The following is a 19,917-nucleotide window of genomic DNA, read 5'->3' on the forward strand; positions in this document are numbered from 1 at the left end:
GACTTCGACGGACAGGTGTGGATGGATGGTGGGCCGCGAGGCCTCCGTAATAAAAATATATTTTTTTATTATTTTTAAAATCCGTTTTATGTTTTCTGGAAACGATTTTCACTAGCGGTTTTATTACGCCAACCGCCAGTGAAAATCGATTTCCACTGGCGGTTTTATTACGCCGCCCGCCGGTAAAAATCGATTTCCACTGGCGGTTCTCAGTTACCCGCCTGTAAAAATAATGATTTCTACTGACCCCTAGCACTGGCGGTTACGAAAAACACCACTGTAAATAGTTTTACGACCGCTACTATAGAGCTTATCTGTAGTGTCGTCAGTCTCTCGTGGAGTGGAGCTGTGGAGGTGGAGGCCAGGCCACAGTATATAGAGACCACCGTTGGATTATGTTACTGTTCCTGCAATCCTATTCCTACGTAGACACCCCTCGATGCCTCCGTATATGTGTACAGGTTCTTTTTTTTTTTGATACATAGGGTCTGCCGTTTGCAGCAGCAACACATGACACAGTATAACAAAGGTACATGATGCATGTTGCTTGCACGTACGTCTTCGTCTTCGTCTTCTCTGAATCAATCATCTGATCGGCGTCAAGCAGAAGAGGAGCTGGAGGACTCGAACGTGGACACCCTCCTGCGCTTGTTGAGAAGCGACGCCCTCGGCGCGAACTCCAGCGCAGAGTTGGCCCTGTCGAGGACGGACTGGAGCGCCTGGCGCACCGAGTCGACGACGACGGCGCCCACGTCGCCGCACGTCGACGATGTGATGAGGAAGGTGAAGCGGACGCGGCCGCCCAGCGTGGTGACCTCGGAGCCGACGACGCTGAGCCGCAGCGGCCGCAGCGCGTGCCTGACGTCCGCGAACACGTCTGCGCCGTCGTCGCAGCTGAGCGTCGCCCTGACGAGGACGCCGCCTCCGGCCGACGGCGGCGCCGCGCCGCCATGGACCAGCTCGACGACGACGTCGTCCGCGTCGGCCGGGACGGCGGCGCAGCGGTCTCGGATGTGCGCCGCGGTGGACTTGAGCTTCTTCACGTGGGTTATCACCTCAGCCAACACCGCGGCCTTGTCCATCTGCATGCAGATGCCAGGCACAGAGTTGGGCCTCAGATTTGAGTTGGGCTCGGTATGGGCTATGCTATCTGGCAATAAAGGTTAGAAATTGGGCCTAGCTAGAGCCAGATATTGTTGGGCCTTTCCTCTACTGGGCTTCGGCCCAGTTTCAACGCTGAGTCGGTGACCAAGTTTGCTGCAGTGCCAAGCCGCGTCATCCTCGCCGGCAGTGGACCGGTAGCCCGAGCCCGGCGCGCTGGTGCAACCGACCCCCCGCCGCCACCGCGTCGGCGCCTAGAACGCCCATGCGTGCACTGGGACAAGTTACTACCGACAAGCTACAGGACAAGGAGACAGAGGCACTGACCTTGTCGGAGCAGGGCACCATGGTCCGGAGCGTGGCGAGGTGCGCGTTGATCCTCTCCCTCCGGCGCCGCTCCGCCTCGCTGTGGCTCTTGAGCGCCATCGCCGCCTTGTCGTCCTGGAGGTGGTCTCCCTTCCTCCTCGTCGCCTCCTCCGCGGAGGCCGCGGCGTCGACCAGCGGCACGCTGCCGTCCAAGATGGCAGGCGACGTCGACGACGCTCCCGCTCCCGCTCCCAGCTGGCTAGCAAGCAGCCCGTAGTCACCACCATGTCCATGGCTACCGCCGTAGAACCCGTCGAGGAGCCCGGCGTCGGCGAAGGGGACGGAGCCTATGTCGTCCATTTCGTCGTGGAAAGCTTCGAGGCCGACGGCGACGATCCACGAGGCACAAGAACATAACAGCGCAGCAGCTGCCAACTAGTGCTTCGTGGCCTCGTGGGAGCACTGTATATATAACGAATTACTCGGCAGGTGCCAAGCAGGCAAGAGCTGTTGCCTTTTCCGATGGAAACAGGGGCTCGGGGCAGGGACAGGGCAGCTCTTGCATCCAGCAAGTTGCAGGCACAACGGGCCAAGAACACGCGCCTCCGGAATGTTTCTTTCACACACGAGACGAGAGGATCGGAGGCAGCGAGGAAGCAGTGAAGCACGCGGCAGCAGCAGTACCAAGGCCCTGGTTCCCAAGAACACGGACCAGACAGGAGCCCTTGCTTCTCCCAAGGGGATTGAGGCACCGGCACCGGCGGACAGGCTCGCGACGAGATCACACAAAACGCAGAGCCATGCCGTTCTAGGGAGGGAGACTGACTGACAGAACAGGCAGGGTCCAAGGAGCAGGAGGGGCACGGGGAGCGGAGCGGAGAAAGAAAGAAAGAAAGTCAGAGTAGAGAGACAGGGGGGAGGGGAGCACGAGACCAGCTGTTCTATCGAGGATTCGAGGCGCTCAGGTGCCTGGAGGCCGGTTTGGAGGGCAGGACCAGAAGGGGAGCCTCACGCGCCGCAGCATCCTCCGCTCCGAGCTCGTCTTGCTGCCGAACCTCGCTGTGACGCGCCTCTGATCCATCGGTTGCTGGCTTCGGTGAGCTTGCTGCGTCCTCCCGGAGCTTCTAGTGGAGGGAATGGGAATGTTTCATCTTTATGAAGGGGATCATCTTCTGATGCACGCAGAGGTAGGCGAATAGGCGATATGTGATCTTTCTTCCCTTTCCCTCGCCTCACGGTAGCTTGGCCTTTGGTTGGTTGTGGCTGTCAGGAACTAGTGCTTCTGCCTTCTGCGATGGCGAGACTAAGGCAAGGCTGAGCTCTCGTCAGATCGAGGCAGGAGGAGGAAGAGGAAGAGGAAGACGACCAGCTCTAGCAACAGCTCTGCTCTTCGTGAGTGGAAAAGGGTTTGAGAGCGAGGGAGAATATATGTATGTGTCTTGTGTGTTGGAGTGTTCTTGTCTGACTTGAGATTGTTTTCCCTGCGATTGACGTAGAGGGATAAGGACTACCGCTCGTTGCACATTTTCTATGTTGCTTGCTGGGTTTGATTGCTTGTCTCCTCCTCCTTGCACCTTTGTTTGGCTTTCTTTCACCTTCCGGATAGCGCGCCCGCGGGAATCGTTTCTTCATCTTCATACACACATACGATCTTGGGGGAGGGGGCTTTCGCTTTTCACTGAACAAGAAGAATAATTCAGATTGTTCGCCAGAACTCAAAAGTGCAACTTTTGCAGGGAGGGAGTTGAGTGCAAAGCAGCATGGATAATAATGTAGCATTCGAGACCGATGCCAACTTTAAACTTTATTGAAACTGATATTGAACATGTTGACGAATTTTCCTTTAAACTGGTTAAACGAAGATAGATAAATTGACACCTTTGCAAAGTTCAGATTTTTTTTCCTATTAAGACAGCTTTGCAAAGTTCAGGTTTTCCTATTGAGAAAATCCCTACAATCTCATCCAAACTTATATCAATCCCTTCAATGCCATCAGAATTTATAGCTTTCCTTTAATACCATCAAATTTAAATTTTAATCTCTTGAATGTCATTACCGTTAGTTTGGAGCTAACGCTGTTAGTTCAATTTAAAGTCAATCTTTACAATGCCACTAAAATCTATACTGATCTCTTCAATGCCACTAGAAATTGGTTCGATCTATTTAGGGTTTGAAAATTACAAAATCAAAAAATATGAATTAGATTTTTAAAATTCCATGATTTTTAAAAACTTCAGTCCATACTTAAGTTTTTTTAAAATGAACTGATATAGCGAAGTAATATTGGGGGTTTACAAAAAAGTATATACTTAAGTTTTTAAAAATCATGGAATTTTAAAAATCTGATCCATATTTTTTTATTTTGCAATTTTTAAACCACAAATATATCGAACCAATTTCTAGTGGCATTGAAGAGATCAATATAGATTTTAATGGCATTGGAGAGATTGACTTTAAATTGAACTAACGACGTTAACTTCAAACTAACGGTAATGACATTCAAGGGATTAAAATTTAAATTTGATGGCATTGAAGTGAAGCTATAAATTCTGATGTCATTGAAGATATTGGTATAAGTTTAAATAACATTGAAGGGATTTCCTCTTTCCTATTAAGACGACATATGCCGACACAACGGCACCTCTACAGTAGTTTCCCACCTATCCCTGACGTAGCGACACCTTCAGTAGACTAAGAACAATTGCAAATTGTTCGATCATTAAGTCCTTATTCCTTGATCCGGCGTCAGAACTTGGAGCCGATGAGCTAATGCAACTTGTGTGCCGTGACTCAAGTACACTGCAGCATAGATGATGACGACGTAGCATATGAAACCGATGTCAATTTGTTTAGAGAGTCATCGTCCATAGACCATAACCGTAACAGAAAACGCAAGATAAAAGATGCATTCCACTAACTTTGGCTCAATTTAATATGAAAATTCATATTAACATCTACAGTACCAAGTAAATACATTATCAAGATATATTTCAGGTTTTTGAACTGATTAAACTTCATAGATGTTTATGCATTTTCATACGAAGGTTAGAAACAGAAATAGACCTTTCAGTGCCTGCTATCAATCCAAAGATTAGATTGCTACATATATGCCGAAAGAAGATAATCTTGGCCCACCTGTCCCACATGCCAGGAAGCCTCCATAATCAAATCCTGAAAGGCCGACTTCTAGAGAATAATCCATGTACATAGGGCAATGGGATATTTGAGAAGATAAAACTAGAGACAAGTTTATCTAAACAAGAGAGATCGTTTCTGGAATTTCTAGGATGTAGATTCAATATAAAATGAATCCTAAGGAGTCTGTTCCATACCAATCATTGAAATTTTTTGAGTCCGATAATTTTACTGCAAAGGTCTTCACAGATTTTCAGAGGGAAATGGCGGGTTTGTTTGGTTCAGCTTTTTTCTGACCAGCTTTTCTGAAAATCTGGCTGTGAGGAGAATCTGGCTGTGGGGAGAATCTGAGTATCATTACGATTACGTGTGGAAGAAGATGAAGTTGTTCATAGAACTCAGGATCTAGAAAGTGATGGATTCCTACTATTACAACGACTTAACCGATTATGTGTTTATATTGATTTTGGATGGTTTTTGTCCCAACGAATTTTATAGAAGCTGGCTGAAAAGCTGAGCGTTTGGCAGTCTGCAGCAGCTTTTGGTGGCCAGAAGCTGCTAGAATCCGAAACAAACAGGACGGGTCTCATGCCTTCTTGGTTCACGGTCTTCATTCAAACAACAGGATCGGTACAACAAGATGTTTCTGTTGATGTACCCTCGTAAATTTGCTGCATTTTTTTCTTCCATGTCTCGGACGGACTTCTCGCAGAGCATGCTATTTGGGTAGCTTCTTTGAGAAAAACAGCAAACTAGCGACTTTCTAAAATCCAAGATTCAGGTGCTTGAATTTTAGTTTTCTTCCAGACGACAGCTATTATACTAAAATTGCAAATTCACAATTTACAATTATTTCTATAGTTTGACAATTTACAATTATTTCTATAGTTTGATAAGTATAAAAAGTTGATTTGCTATGATATAAAGATAAATCATAAATTATGAAAGTAACAATTTACTTATACTTGTTGACTGAGCAAGAGTATTGTCTGAAATTATCTAAAAATTTTGGCGCCTCAAAGATAGGAGAAGTGATAAAATAATATGTACGGCTCGAGTAGTTCAACCAACTGCATATATCTCTATGCAATAATCTATTTTTCTTTATTAGGGTGCTGTCAACACATCTCTATGTACCTTGACATTGCCATTTCAAACATCCTCCTTGGCTCTCTGTGGTAGTGTGTAATATAATATATGGTATCAAGCGTTTCATATACAATTAGTAGTCTTCATAGCTCATGAATAATTCATGACATGACGTTTAGTTTGGATGACTTCGATTCTTTATATGCCAATAGTTCATGGATGCCAACATCTGTCCTTGGCTTCATAATTTAACAGGCAGAGATGTTCCCAACTCATTTTTTGTTTGACTTGTAACCCTCAACAGGTCTAATTATATAAGTATTGCAACATGGTTGACAACCCTTTTTAAGTACACATGCATGAACCTTACAGGACATGACTATCAAAACAAATCACAAAGCAAAAACTGCCAAATGATTTGATGCTGGGACATATCAGAAAGTGAAGCATATGTCACCAGTCTGCCCTAAAACGTATATCATTGGTCCTCTTGCAAAATATCAAGCGTTAATTGGGCGTCAATATGTAGAAATTAAAAAAATGCAAACCAATCACTGTCTTTGAAGAGTTATTTATTGGAGGTTCTAGTGAAGATGCTCCTCTAGATTACATACATTAATGACAAGAACATTTAGATGTTGCTTGCAATCTTCAATAGATGCAAGTTCTATATCAGAAGGAAGCAAAAGTGATTGGCTATACAGCTCAAAGGTTATAGTAACAAGGGTTAGCCACTGGCAAACTTGAACACCTGGAGCTCGGAGAGCCTTGCGTTTTTTTTCATTTAATAATTTCAGGGACACAGTCTTGGTAAGCATATGTCAAAATTTTTATTGACAGATTATAAAAGATTGAAGTGATTTTTGTATTATTATAATTCACAAGCTGCAGTACTCAATATAACTTTCCAGCATAGTGATAAATCTTTTGTACTCTTAAGATTGTCTCCAGCAGATCGTACATATGGTCGTGCAAAACATTGTTTTCTATTGTATATTACAATATTTATAGAGTAAAATTTGAAATAGGAGATGAGATGAGAGATAGACAACTTAAGTGAATTTTAAAACCAAATGTCTTAACATGAAAGGAGAGAGAAACCCGTCTGACAATGGAATTTTTGAGAGATAAGATATAAAATAAATATATGATGTAGTAGTTGCAAAAAAAACTTTCAAGCATGAGTCACCGACATTTCTGTGAAAACAAGGTTGATATGTCCTTATAGTTCAAATTTATGATGATTGGTTATCAATAAAGTAGTGTTTTTATTGAGTCAGTTGGACAACTAGAGTGTGAGTGTATGTAGCATGTCTATTGCTTGTGATACGTAGGTGTGGAGTTCGAAGTCAGTAGTCGACAACGGAGGTGAAGGTCATGCGGCTTCATGCCGATGAACCAAAAACGGTGAAGGACGAACACTATAACTTAACCGAGTGACTCAAGAAGACGGATAACTAGCTGCGGTGGCTGACACCACCGATAGACACGAGCACATGGTGGGGCTAATCGTGTAATCAGGGCGATCGAGGACTTGCGGGACACGTGTTCAATACGTGACAGACACATTTAGAGTATGTTAGCTGAGCAAGAAGTGTGCAATGCTATAAATTCTCTGCCCTCTGATAAATCTCCTGGACCAGATGGATTTACCGGTAGATTTTACAAAATTTGCTGGTCCATTATTAAAGAGGATCTTATGGCTGCGGTGATTGCGATTTGGAACAGAAATTTGGTAATTTTCATAAGCTGAATTCTGCTTTTATCACTCTAATCCCAAAGAAAGATAATGCTGATCAAGTCAAAGATTTTAGACCTATCAACCTTGTTCACAGCTTTGCAAAACTAATCACAAAGATATTGGCTTCTCGATTGGCTTCAAGGCTCAACGATTTGGTCTCTCCAAACCAAAATGCCTTCATTAAGGGTCGCTTTATCCAGGATAATTTCATGTTGGTTCAGCAGACGGCTAAATTACTTCATCAACAAAGGCATCCTTGCCTGATGATCAAGCTGGATATTACTAAAGCTTTTGATTCTGTTTCCTGGCCCTTCCTTATTGAGGTCACGCAGAATCTAGGGTTTGGGCAGATCTGGAGAGATATCATTTCAGGGCTGCTTCTCACTTCCTCTACTCGAGTGTTAGTTAATGGTCATCCGGGAAGCATAATTTCTCATAGAAGAGGGCTGCGACAGGGGATCCTCTTTCTCCGACGCTGTTTGTGCTTGTCATGGATGTGCTTGGTCAACTTGTCTCTAAAGCAGATGAGGAAGGTTTATTACAACCTCTTTCTACTAGGCAGCTTCAACACCGGGTTTCTCTTTATGCTGATGATGTGGTTCTTTTTATTAATCCCGTGGCAGAGGACATGACTATGATTTCAGACATCCTTCAGCTTTTTGGTGAGGCTTCTGGTTTATATAATAATAATCAGAAATCTAGTGTCTACCCCATCAGATGCCATGGAGACAATTTAGAGATTATTCAACAGTTTTGCCCTGTGAGATATCTAGCTTTCCTTGCAAGTACCTTGGGCTGCCCCTGTCGTTACATAAATTAAGAAGGGAGCAGGTGTAGCCCATTGTGGATAAAATAGCTAATCAACTACCTGGATGGAAAGCTGATTTGTTGACTAAAGCAGGAAGAAGTGTATTGGTGCAATCTGTTTTGACAGGGGTGCTGATTTATAGTGTTATGGCTGTAGACTTGTGAAAGTTGCCTAGAGGGGGGGTGAATAGGGCGAAACTAAAATTCTCAAAATAATCACAACTACAAGCCGGGTTAGCGTTAGAAATATAAACGAGTCCGCGAAAGAGAGGGAGCAAAACAAATCACAAGCGAATGAAGAGTGTGACACGTGGATTTGTTTTACCGAGGTTCGGTTCTCGCAAACCTACTCCCCGTTGAGGAGGCCACAAAGGCCGGGTCTCTTTCAACCCTTCCCTCTCTCAAACGGTCCCTCGGACCGAGTGAGCTTCTCTTCTCAAATCACTTGGGAATCAAACTTCCCGCAAGGGCCGCCACACAATTGGTGCCTCTTGCCTCAATTACAAGTGAGTGTTTGATCACAAGAAAGAATCAAGAAAGAAGGAAGCAATCCAAGCGCAAGAGCTCGAAAGAACACAAGCAAATCACTCTCTCTAATCACTAGGACGTTGTGTGGAATTTGGAGAGGATTTGATCTCTTTGGTGTGTCTAGAATTGAATGCTAGAGCTCTTGTAGTAGTTGGGAAGTGGAAAACTTGGATGCAATGAATGGTGGGGTGGTTGGGGTATTTATAGCCCCAACCACCAACTTGACCGTTGGTGGAGGCCGTCTGTTCGATGGCGCACCGGACAGTCCGGTGCACACCGGACATGTCCGGTGCCCCCGCCACGTCATCAGTGCCGTTGGAAATTGACCGTTGGAGTTCTGACTTCTGGGCCCGCCTTGATGTCCGGTGGCGCACCGGACATGCACTGTTCACTGTCCGGTGCGCCGTTATGGGCGACTCTGACTCTGCGCGCGCATTAAATGTTGTTGCAGGTAGCCGTTGGCGCGAGTTAGCCGTTGCTCCGGAGTTGCACCGGACAGTCCGGTGCACACCGGACAGTCCGGTGAATTATAGTGGACTAGCCGTTGGCGATTCCCGAAGCAGGCGAGTTCCTAAGGCCGCTCTTCCTTGGCGCACCGGACACTGTCCGGTGTACACCGGACAGTCCGGTGAATTATAGCGGAGTTGCCTCTGGAAATTCCCGAAGGTGGCGAGTTTGCGTTGGAGTCCTCTGGTGCACCGGACATGTCCGGTGGTGCACCGGACAATGTCCGGTGGCACACCGGACAGTCCGGTGTGCCAGACCAGAGGTGCCTTCGGTTGGCCCTTTGCTCTTTTGTTGAACCCAACACTTGGTCTTTTTATTGGCTAAGTGTGAACCTTTTGCACCTGTATAACTTATACACTAGAGCAAACTAGTTAGTCTAAAGATTTGTGTTGGGCAATTCAACCACCAAAATTATTTAGAAACTAGGTGTAAGCCTAATTCCCTTTCAATCTCCCCCTTTTTGGTGATTGATGCCAACACAAACCAAAGCAAATATAAGAGTGCATAATTGAACTAGTTTGCATAATGTAAGTGCAAAGGTTGCTTTGAATTGAGCCAATATAAATACTTACAAGATATGCATGGATTGTTTCTTTCATTTTTAATATTTTGGACCACACTTGCACCACATGTTTTGTTTTTTTGCAAACTCTTTGTAAATCCTTTTCAAAGTTCTTTTGCAAATAGTCAAGGGTAAATGAGTAAGATTTTGCAAAGCATTTTCAAGATTTGAAATTTTCTCCCCCTGTTTCAAATGCTTTTCCTTTGACTAAACAAAACTCCCCCTAAAGGAGATCCTCCTCTTAGTGTTCAAGAGGGTTTTGATATATCATTTTTGAAATCCCCCTTTTGAACACAATAGGATACCAATTGATAAATACTCTTGGAAAACACTAAGTTTTTGAAATTGGTGGTGGTGCGGTCCTTTTGCTTTGGGCTCATACTCTCTCCCCCTTTGGCATGAATCGCCAAAAACGGAATCATTAGAGCCCTCGAAGTGCTTTTCTTCCCCTTTGGTCATAAATAAATGAGTTAAGATTATACTAAAGACGAAGTCCTTTTGCTTTGGGCTTACTCTCTCCCCCAAAGACGAAGTCCTTTTGCTTTGAACTCTCCCCCTAAAGATGGAGAGAAGCTTGGAGTGACGGCGAAGAATGAGTTACGGAGTGGAAGCCTTTGTCTTTGCCGAAGACTCCAATTCCCTTTCAATACACCTATGACTTGGTTTGAAATAGACTTGAAAACACATTAGTCATAGCATATAAAAGAGATATGATCAAAAGTATATAAATGAGCTATGCGTGCAATCTAGCAAAAGAAGTTGTGTGAATCAAGAATATTGAGCTCATGCCTAAGTTTGGTAAAAGTTTGTTCATCAAGAGGCTTGGTAAAGATATCGGCTAATTGATCTTTAGTGTTAATGTAAGAAATCTCGATATCCCCCTTTTGTTGGTGATCCCTAAGAAAATGATACCGGATGGCTATGTGTTTAGTGCGGCTATGCTCGACAGGATTGTCGGCCATCTTGATTGCACTCTCATTATCACATAGCAAAGGGACTTTGATTAATTTGTAACCGTAGTCCCGCAGGGTTTGCCTCATCCAAAGCAATTGCGCGCAACAGTGGCCTGCGGCAATGTACTCGGCTTCGGCGGTGGAAAGAGCGACCGAATTTTGCTTCTTTGAAGCCCAAGACACCAAGGATCTCCCCAAGAACTGGCAAGTCCCCGATGTGCTCTTCCTATTAATTTTACACCCCGCCCAATCGGCATCCGAATAACCAATTAAATCAAATGTGGATCCCCGAGGGTACCAAAGCCCAAACTTAGGAGTATAGGCCAAATATCTCAAGATTCGTTTTACGGTCGTAAGGTGGGATTCCTTAGGGTCGGATTGGAATCTTGCACACATGCATACGAAAAGCATAATATCCGGTCGAGATGCACATAAGTAGAGTAATGAACCTATCATCGACCGGTATACCTTTTGATCCACGGACTTACCTCCCGTGTCGAGGTCGAGATTGAAAGCATCTAGGCCCCTGGTTGGTTTTAGTGATTAATGACAACGTAATATTATATGTGACTAACGTGTGTTTTGCAGAGACAAATGGTAAGTTAGGTCACATGACAGGTAAAAGCACTACAATGTGAAAGCAATCCCGGAGATAAGAACTTGAAGCGACGGCTAAAACGACGGAACAAAAGGTGAAGGTCTACGGAGTCCGAGTGTCAAGGAGATGTGGACACTCGCGATTTAGTTAGGTCTTTTATTCTCTTTTAGCCGTACTATAAAGAGGGGTTGTCGATGAGTAGTTTGACCAAGAGAGTTCTAGTGTAGTGTTGGTGCACAATCACACTCATACACAGTGCTAGGTGTCACTCTAGAACTCACATACAAGTTAGAGCGAAAACCGATTTGAAAATCAGCTGAAAAACAAGACTTAGGGTTTCTGGCTTTGGGGCACCGGACTGTCCGGTGTGCACCGGACTGTCCGGTGCACCCTCTGCCAGGTGGGACCAGGCTGGTTCACAGCAGAGCCTTCCCAGTCGCAGAAACCCGAGAGCGCTGCCTTCGGAGATGAATTTTAGTGGCACACCGGACATCGCACCGGACTGTCCGGTGTGCACCGGACAGTGGACTGTTCACTGTCCGGTGCGCCATGAGTCCAACGGCTCTGTGTCAGAACTAGCCGTTGGAAGTGACCGTTGGCGCACCGGTGGCGCACCGTTGGCGCACCGGTGGCGCACCGGACTGTCCGGTGCGCCATCGCGCAGCAAGTTTCCTGTAACGGCTAGTTGGTGGGTGAGGGCTATTTATACCCCTTCCACCCACCATATTCAATGTCTTGCACTCCACATTTATTCCAGCACCTTGGTAGAGTATTGCAAGCACCAAAAGCCTAGTGAGGAGATTAGAGAATCATAATCCGCGCTTGTTCCTCATTAGCGCTAGTGAGAGCCACCTAGAGCACACACCACTTGCATTAGGCTTCTCTTGGTCAAGCGAAAGTCTATGGCTTGTTACTCTTGGTGATCGGCATCACCTAGACGGCTTGGTGGCATTGGGAGCTCGGTGATCACCGTGAAGATCTTGTTGGTGACCCGACTCAAGTTTGTAAGCGGTCTCGAGGGATCCACCGCGCCGGAGTGGCAAAGGATCATCTCGTAGTGAGCACTTGGTTCTTGCGAGGACCAAGGGGGAGCGATACCCTTGCGCGGGTGCTCCAACGAGGACTAGTGGAGAGTGCCGACTCTTCGATACCTCGGGAAAAATTGGAGGAGTCTTCTAAACTTTGTTTTACATTCCGCACTTAATTCAAGCTATTTACTTTGTGTATTTGTTTAGCAAGTATTTGAAGCATTGTTTTAGCCTTGTTTCATTTCTAGTATTATTTTCTTAGTGCTAGTTGTTGGGGTGAAGTTGGGCTCTTGTTTAGCTCTCGCTTAGGTTTTAATTAGTGTTGATTTTTAGAAAAGCCCAATTCACCCCCCTCTTGGGCATCGTGATCCTTTCAATTGGTATCGGAGCCTTGTTGCTCATAGATTAGCTTAACCGCTAGAGTTACGATGTCCGGTGGGGATGGACCTCCTCCCGTTTTTGATGGTGACGATTTTCCTTATTGGAAAATTCGTATGGAAGCATACTTAGAGGCTATAGACATTGGTGTCTATAAAGCCGCCACACAAGGGTTTCCCCAACCTAGAGATCCCACAAATCTTGTAGGTGATGAGTTCAATTATGAGAAATGGAATGCGAAGGCCAAAAACACCCTTTTTAGAGGCCTTTGCAAAGATGTGTTCAATAGAGTTCGGAATCATAAAAATGCTCATGATTTGTGGATGGACATTTGTGCTCTACACGAAGGAACTAGAAGTGAACGTGAGGAAAGATATCACATAGCTATGCGAAAGTTAAATTCTTTTGAAATGCTTGCTAATGAAAATGCAAACGCTATGTACTCACGACTTAATATTCTTGTAGAGGAAGTCAATGGATTGGGGCTTACTCAAATCTCACAACCGGATGTTGTGAGGAAGATTCTCAGTGTCCTCCCAATAGACAAATATGGACACATTGTCACTGTGCTACATCAAATGGATCTTTCGGTTACCACACCTACACAAATTTTGGGAAAGATCAATGCCCATGAAATGTACATGCACATCAACGACAAAGAAGAATCATCTTCCAAAAGAAAGGATTTGGCCCTCAAAGCAAATCATGAAAGAAAAGGAAAAGCAAAAATACAAGTTGAGGAAGAATCCTCAAGTGATGATGACCTTGATGCAAACATTGCCTTGATGGTAAGGAAGACCACCAAGATGTTGAAGAAGCTAAATAGAGAAGGCATCAAATTTGATTCAAGGAAGAAGAAGTTCTTTTCCAACAAAAGAAAGCCCATCTCTGAGATGGACTGCTACAACTGTGGTGAGCTTGGTCATCTTGCTCATCAATGCAACAAGCCCAAGAAGAACAAGTTCAAGGGCAAGAAAGAAGATGACAGTGATGATGAAAAAAAGGAAAAGAAATTCTTCAAGAGGAAGGATGGGAAGCAAAAGAGGTTCCACAAGAAGAAGAATGGAAAGGCCTATATTGTTGGTGACTGGCTCACCGACGTCGAATCATCAAGTGGATCCTCTTCAAGTGAAGAAGAGGATGATGAAAAAGTTGCGGCCATCGCCGGGGACTTCTCTTCACCACCACCATCGCCATCATCCACTTCTCACCTGTGCCTTATGGCTAAGGGTGAACGAAAGGTACAAAATGATATTGATGATGATAGTGATAGTGATAGTGATGAAGAATTTGCTTCACCTTCATATGATGAGTTAGCTGACTTACTTAAAGAATATACTCAAATCATTAGAAAGTCAAAAGCTAAATGTGATAGGTTGAAAAATGAAAATGAATCTTTAAATGCCAAGTATGACATAGTTATAAAGGCTAGTGATGAAATAAAAGAAGAAAATAAAACTATGTCATCAACTGTAAATGAGCTCACAATCTCCCTAAAAGATGCTAAGGAAAAATATGACAAATTAAATGAAGCTAATAGGGAGTTGCAAAATAGACTAGTTAAGATCAAGGAAGACTATACTCAAATTAAATTTGATCATGACAATCTTCTTGTTGAAAATGAACTTTTATCTTGCAAAACACATGAGGCTATTAACCCTGTTGTTAAGCTTGATGTAGCAACCTCATGTGATGATTTGATTCAAGAAGAGCAAACTAGTCTACATGCTGAATTGACTGAAAAAGTTGAAGTCCTGACTTTAGACAACCAAAAATTGAAGAATTATTTGACTGATGCAACTACTAGAGGAAAAGTTGCTATTGAGAACAATGATTTCAACAATGAGTTGGCAGTGGATAATCAAAGGCTTAAGAATGAGGTCAAGAAACTAAAAAGTGAAAATGAACATCTTGCAACAAGTGTGCAAAAGTTCAACAAGGGTCAATACCTCCAAAATGAGCTGCTTATGAACACTGTTATGAAAAATAACAAGAGTGGTATTGGATACAATGCTTTTGTGCAAAAGAAATCTATCACTCAATACAAGCCAAAGCAGACTCACAAGCCTATCAAATGCTTTGAGTGTGGAAATGAAGGTCATTTTGCCCACAACTGCAAAGCTAAACCACCAACTCCCTTGCCTAAGCACTCAAGACCATTTGCTTTCAATGCTCACTATGTTCTAAGAAAGGTTGCAAATGGAAAGATTAAGGTTACATTCCTAGGTCCACCAAATAAGAGTAGACCTAGACAAATCTGGGTGGCAAAGTCCTTAATTGAGAGAGTCACTGGTCCTATGCAATATAGGGCTCTCAAAACTCAAGCTTGAATTGTCTGTGAATGTAGGTGAACTACAAGACCGGTGGGAGCCATTGGGTTATTGACAGTGGATGCACACAACATATGACAGGCAACCCATGGATGTTCACCTCATTAGATGAGAATGTTGATGGTCAAGATAAAATCACATTTGGAGACAACTCAAAAGGAAAAGTACAAGGACTTGGCAAGGTGGCAATCTCAAATGACTTATCAATATCAAATGTTCTCTTAGTTGCACCTTTGAGCTTCAATTTATTATCAGTGGGACAACTCTGTGATCTTGGACTTCAATGCTTATTCACTCCATCAGAGGTTATTGTAACAAAAATGGATGATGAATCAATGGTATTCAAGGGTTTTAGATACAACAACCTCTACTTAGTGGATTTCACTTCAGAAGATGCAGACTTAAGAACTTGCCTCTTCACCAAAGCTTCTCTTGGATGGCTTTGGCATAGGAGGCTTGCACATGTTGGGATGAGCACACTCAAGAAGGTATTAAAGAAAGATATGGTTAGAGGATTAAAGGATGTGGTATTTGAAAAGGACAAGCCATGCAGTGCATGTCAAGCTGGAAAGCAGGTTGCTAATACACATCCCACTAAAGCTTTCATGTCAACATCAAGGCCACTGGAACTACTTCATATGGATTTATTTGGACCTACAAATTATGTCAGTGCCGGTGGCAACCTCTACTGTCTAGTGATTGTTGATGACTTCTCAAGATACACTTGGGTGTTCTTTCTCCATGACAAATCTGAAGTTGCATCTATATTCAAGAAGTTTGCCAAGAAAGCTCAAAATGAATTTGATTGCAAGATTAAGAAGATTAGAAGTGACAATGGCAAAGAATTTGACAACACCAACATTCATGAGTACTGTGATGAAATTGGGATCAAGCATGAAGTATCTGCCACATATACACCTCAACAAAATGGAGTTGTTGAAAGGAAAAATAGGACCTTGATCACTCTTGCAAGAACAATGATTGATGAGTATAACACACCGGAGAGGTTTTGGGCCGAAGCTGTCAACACTGCTTGCTATGCATCAAACATGCTATTTCCTCACCGGCTACTTGCGAAGACTCCTTATGAACTGCTAAATGGGAAAAAGCCAGACGTCTCTTTCTTCCGGGTGTTTGGGTGCAAATGCTACATCTACAAAAAACGCCATCATTTAGGGAAGTTTCAAAGACGTTGTGATATTGGTTTTCTTTTGGGTTATTCATTAAAGTCCAAAGCATATCGAGTATTCAACCATGCCACTGGCATGGTAGAAGAAACATATGATGTGGAATTTGATGAGACTAATGGCTCCCAAGGAGCACTTGAAAATCTTGATGATGTAGGTGATGAGCCACTTAGGGAAGCAATGAAGAACATGCCTATTGGAGCTATCAAACCAAAAGAAGATGAAGAAGAGGTGCGAATCATTGACAGGCCTTCTTCATCAAATGTACCACAAGATGATGAAAAAGATGAGAGGCATGCAAATGAAGATACATTTGTCTCTCATGAACAAGCAAGGGTACAAGCCGAAGATGTTGATGCTCCAGGATCTTCTTCCCAAGTGGTTAACAGGAGAAACTCATCACTACTTCAAGCTCATCCTCAAAACCAAATCATCGGGAGTCCTTCACAAGGGGTTATTACTCGATCACATAGACATGCTAATTTTATTGAACATCACTCTTTTGTTTCTTGTGTTGAGCCTACTTGTATAGATGAGGCGCTACAGGATCCGGACTGGGTGAATGCCATGCATGAAGAGCTTAACAACTTCACCCGCAACGAAGTTTGGACCCTGGAGAAACCCCCACAAGATGCAAGAATCATTGGAACAAAGTGGGTGTTCAGAAACAAACAAGATGATCAAGGTGTGATCGTAAGAAACAAGGCAAGACTTGTCGCAAAGGGATTCTCTCAAGTTGAAGGCTTAGATTTTGGAGAGACCTTTGCACCGGTTGCTCGACTGGAAGCCATCCGTATCCTACTTGCATATGCATCATGCTATGATATAAAACTTTATCAAATGGATGTAAAAAGTGCATTTTTAAATGGTTTCATAAATGAACTTGTATATGTTGAGCAACCGCCTGGATTTGAAGACCCTAGATATCCTAACCATGCTTACAGGTTGTCCAAGGCGCTATATGGGCTAAAGCAAGCTCCAAGGGCTTGGTATGAGCGTCTTCGCGACTTCCTCATCGAAAAGGGCTTCAAAATCGGGACCGTCGACACAACTCTCTTCACAAAGAAACATAACGGTGATATTTTCATTTGTCAAGTATATGTTGATGATATAATCTTTGGCTCGACAAATGACTGTCATTGCAAGGAATTTGGTGAGTTGATGTCGAAGGAGTTCGAGATGTCAATGATTGGTGAGCTAACATACTTCCTCGGCTTTCAAGTCAAGCAAATGAAAGATGGTAACTTTCTCTCTCAAGAGAAGTATACCAAAGACTTGTTGAAAAGATTCAACATGGAGAAATGCAAACCAATCAAGACCCCCATGCCTACAAATGGACATCTCGACTTAGATGAGGGAGGTAACCCGGTTAATCAAACTCTCTACCGTTCTATGATTGGTAGTTTATTATACCTTACCGCATCTAGGCCCGATATTATGTTTAGTGTCTGCATGTGTGCTAGATTTCAATCGAATCCTAAGAAAGCTCATCTTCGCGCTGTTAAGAGAATTCTTAGGTATCTCAAGCACACCACAAGCGTTGGTTTGTGGTATCCCAAAGGAGCTACTTTTGATTTAATTGGCTATTCCGATTCGGATTATGCCGGTTGCAAGATTGATAGGAAAAGTACTTCTGGGGGATGCCATCTGCTTGGTAGATCACTAGTTTCATGGTCATCCAAAAAGCAAAATAGTGTTGCCTTGTCAACTGCCGAAGCGGAATACATTGCCGCAGGTGCTTGTTGCACACAGATTTTATATATGAAACAAACTCTTCTAGACTATGGTGTAGTTCTAGAAAAAGTACCTTTGTTGTGTGATAATGAGAGTGCTGTTAAAATTGCTAATAATCCTGTACAACACTCTCGCACCAAGCACATTGATATCCGTCATCACTTCCTTAGAGATCATGTTGCTAAAGGAGATATTATTTTAGAAGGAGTGAGGTCGGAAGATCAATTAGCGGATATTTTCACTAAGCCACTTGATAAGACCCGCTTTTGCATGTTGAGGAATGAACTAAATATCCTTGATCTCAGAAATTTTATGTGAAATGTCAAATGGTGTTGTCACTTGCATTGCATATTTAAATTCCTTGTATTGCATCTAGGGCTTGTCTAACCTAGTTGAGATAACCGCCAATAAAGCGAGTGAAAAAGCTTAACTCGGGTCAAACTTGACAAGTCTTAGTTTTAAGCTTTTAGCACTTAAATTCTTACTTTCAAGCAATTATTGATTCTTGAAATATGCATGAGGTACTGCACTTAGGGGGAGTATTCAAAACTCAAATCACTCATGAAAAACCCCTAGTGCAAACCAAAATGCAAATTTCACCATTTGCCTATTTTCTCTAAAAATTATCTAGCCTATGGCAAAATATTTTGAAAAGTATATGAGGGTGCCAATACCTGTCCCAACAAGTGTTCTTTTGTGTGATTATAAGTTGGGATTTGGTTTGGTTAGGAGTTAGATAGAAAAATTCAAAATTTTCCAAACTCCCCTCTGTCTGGGCTCACCGGACAGTCCGGTGTGCACCGGACACTGCACTGTGCAATGTCCGGTGCACCGGCAGCCGCGCGCGAAGTTCCTTTTTTCCTGTGCGATGTCCGGTGGTTCACCGGACATCTACTGTGCGCTGTCCGGTGTGCACCGGACAGCCACTGTAGACTGTCCGGTGTGCCCATCTCGCGTTTTAAAAAATCGCCCCCAGCCCGACCGAGCCAGGGGCTCTGTCTCATTTCTTCTCCCAGCCGCAAGCTCTCTGTCTCCAGGCGCCTCGTCTCTGCTTTGCGGTAGTCCGGCGACCTCTCCGGCGGCCACCATCTCCGGCCATCATCGCCGGCGACCTCGCCTCTCTCCATCTCCCCCTCGGTGAGCAGCTTCTCCTCTCCCCTTCTCTCAGTTCTTCTCTGTTCTTGGTGGGCAGCAAAGCTCTTCCCTCTCTCCTTTTGTGGTTAACTCAAATTTCTGTGAAATCCTGTGAATCCAATTGGTGGTTTGTGCTCTAATGTCTCTGTTGTGTATCCCTGCAAACTCTTAGCTCCTTCGGGAGGGCATTCCCACCTCAAATGGCCATATACCTAAAACCCTAAATCCCCGCCCACCAAGTGCTCGGTGAAATGCCCAAACCAGCCAAACTTGCTCCAATTGAACCCAAATTTTTCAGGCACCTTCACCACACTTCCAGTAACCTACTTGCCAAATTTCACGCCAATCCGAGATCCCAGGCTTAAATTTAACCAAAATTCTCGTTTTGCACGATCGTTTCCGAGCCGAGTGCCCAAAACCCTATTTCTTCGCCTAAATTCAAACCAAGCACACACTTCACTCATATTGACCTATATAAACCTATTCGTGAAGTATCGGCTCAATCCCATATCGTTTTGTGCCTCAATTTGAATTCCAATCATTCTATGTCTCTATTTGTCCGTCAAACGTCGTTTTCACGGCTTTTGACTTATCGATCGTCCCATCTCGTGCCATATCTCTTTGTGTATGTATTTATTCACATTTCATATGCTTATGACTATGTGACTAATACGTGCTCACCTCTTCTGTCATTTCAGTGACCTTGTGTGACCGTGTGCCGTCTCTCGTCCTGCCTGGATCGTCACCTCTCGTGTGACCTTTCCAGGTAGACATCTCACTCTTTGCTAAATATATCGGT

General features: G+C 43.9%; 1 protein-coding gene across 1 annotated transcript; it reads right to left on the minus strand.

Annotated features, from left to right (window-relative positions):
* Positions 1-256: 256 nt before the first annotated feature.
* Positions 257-2,972, minus strand: LOC118476620 (transcription factor bHLH106). The gene is made up of 2 exons (XM_035966130.1): positions 1,429-2,972; positions 257-1,082 (listed from the first exon to the last, which is right to left on the minus strand). Exons 1-2 carry the CDS (start codon positions 1,765-1,767, stop codon positions 600-602), a joined length of 822 nt encoding a protein of 273 aa, XP_035822023.1. The 5' UTR covers positions 1,768-2,972; the 3' UTR covers positions 257-599.
* Between the last annotated feature and the right edge of the window lie 16,945 nt (positions 2,973-19,917).

Source organism: Zea mays, chromosome 3 (assembly GCF_902167145.1).
Source record: "Zea mays cultivar B73 chromosome 3, Zm-B73-REFERENCE-NAM-5.0, whole genome shotgun sequence".
In the NCBI taxonomy this organism is placed as follows: domain Eukaryota; kingdom Viridiplantae; phylum Streptophyta; class Magnoliopsida; order Poales; family Poaceae; genus Zea; species Zea mays.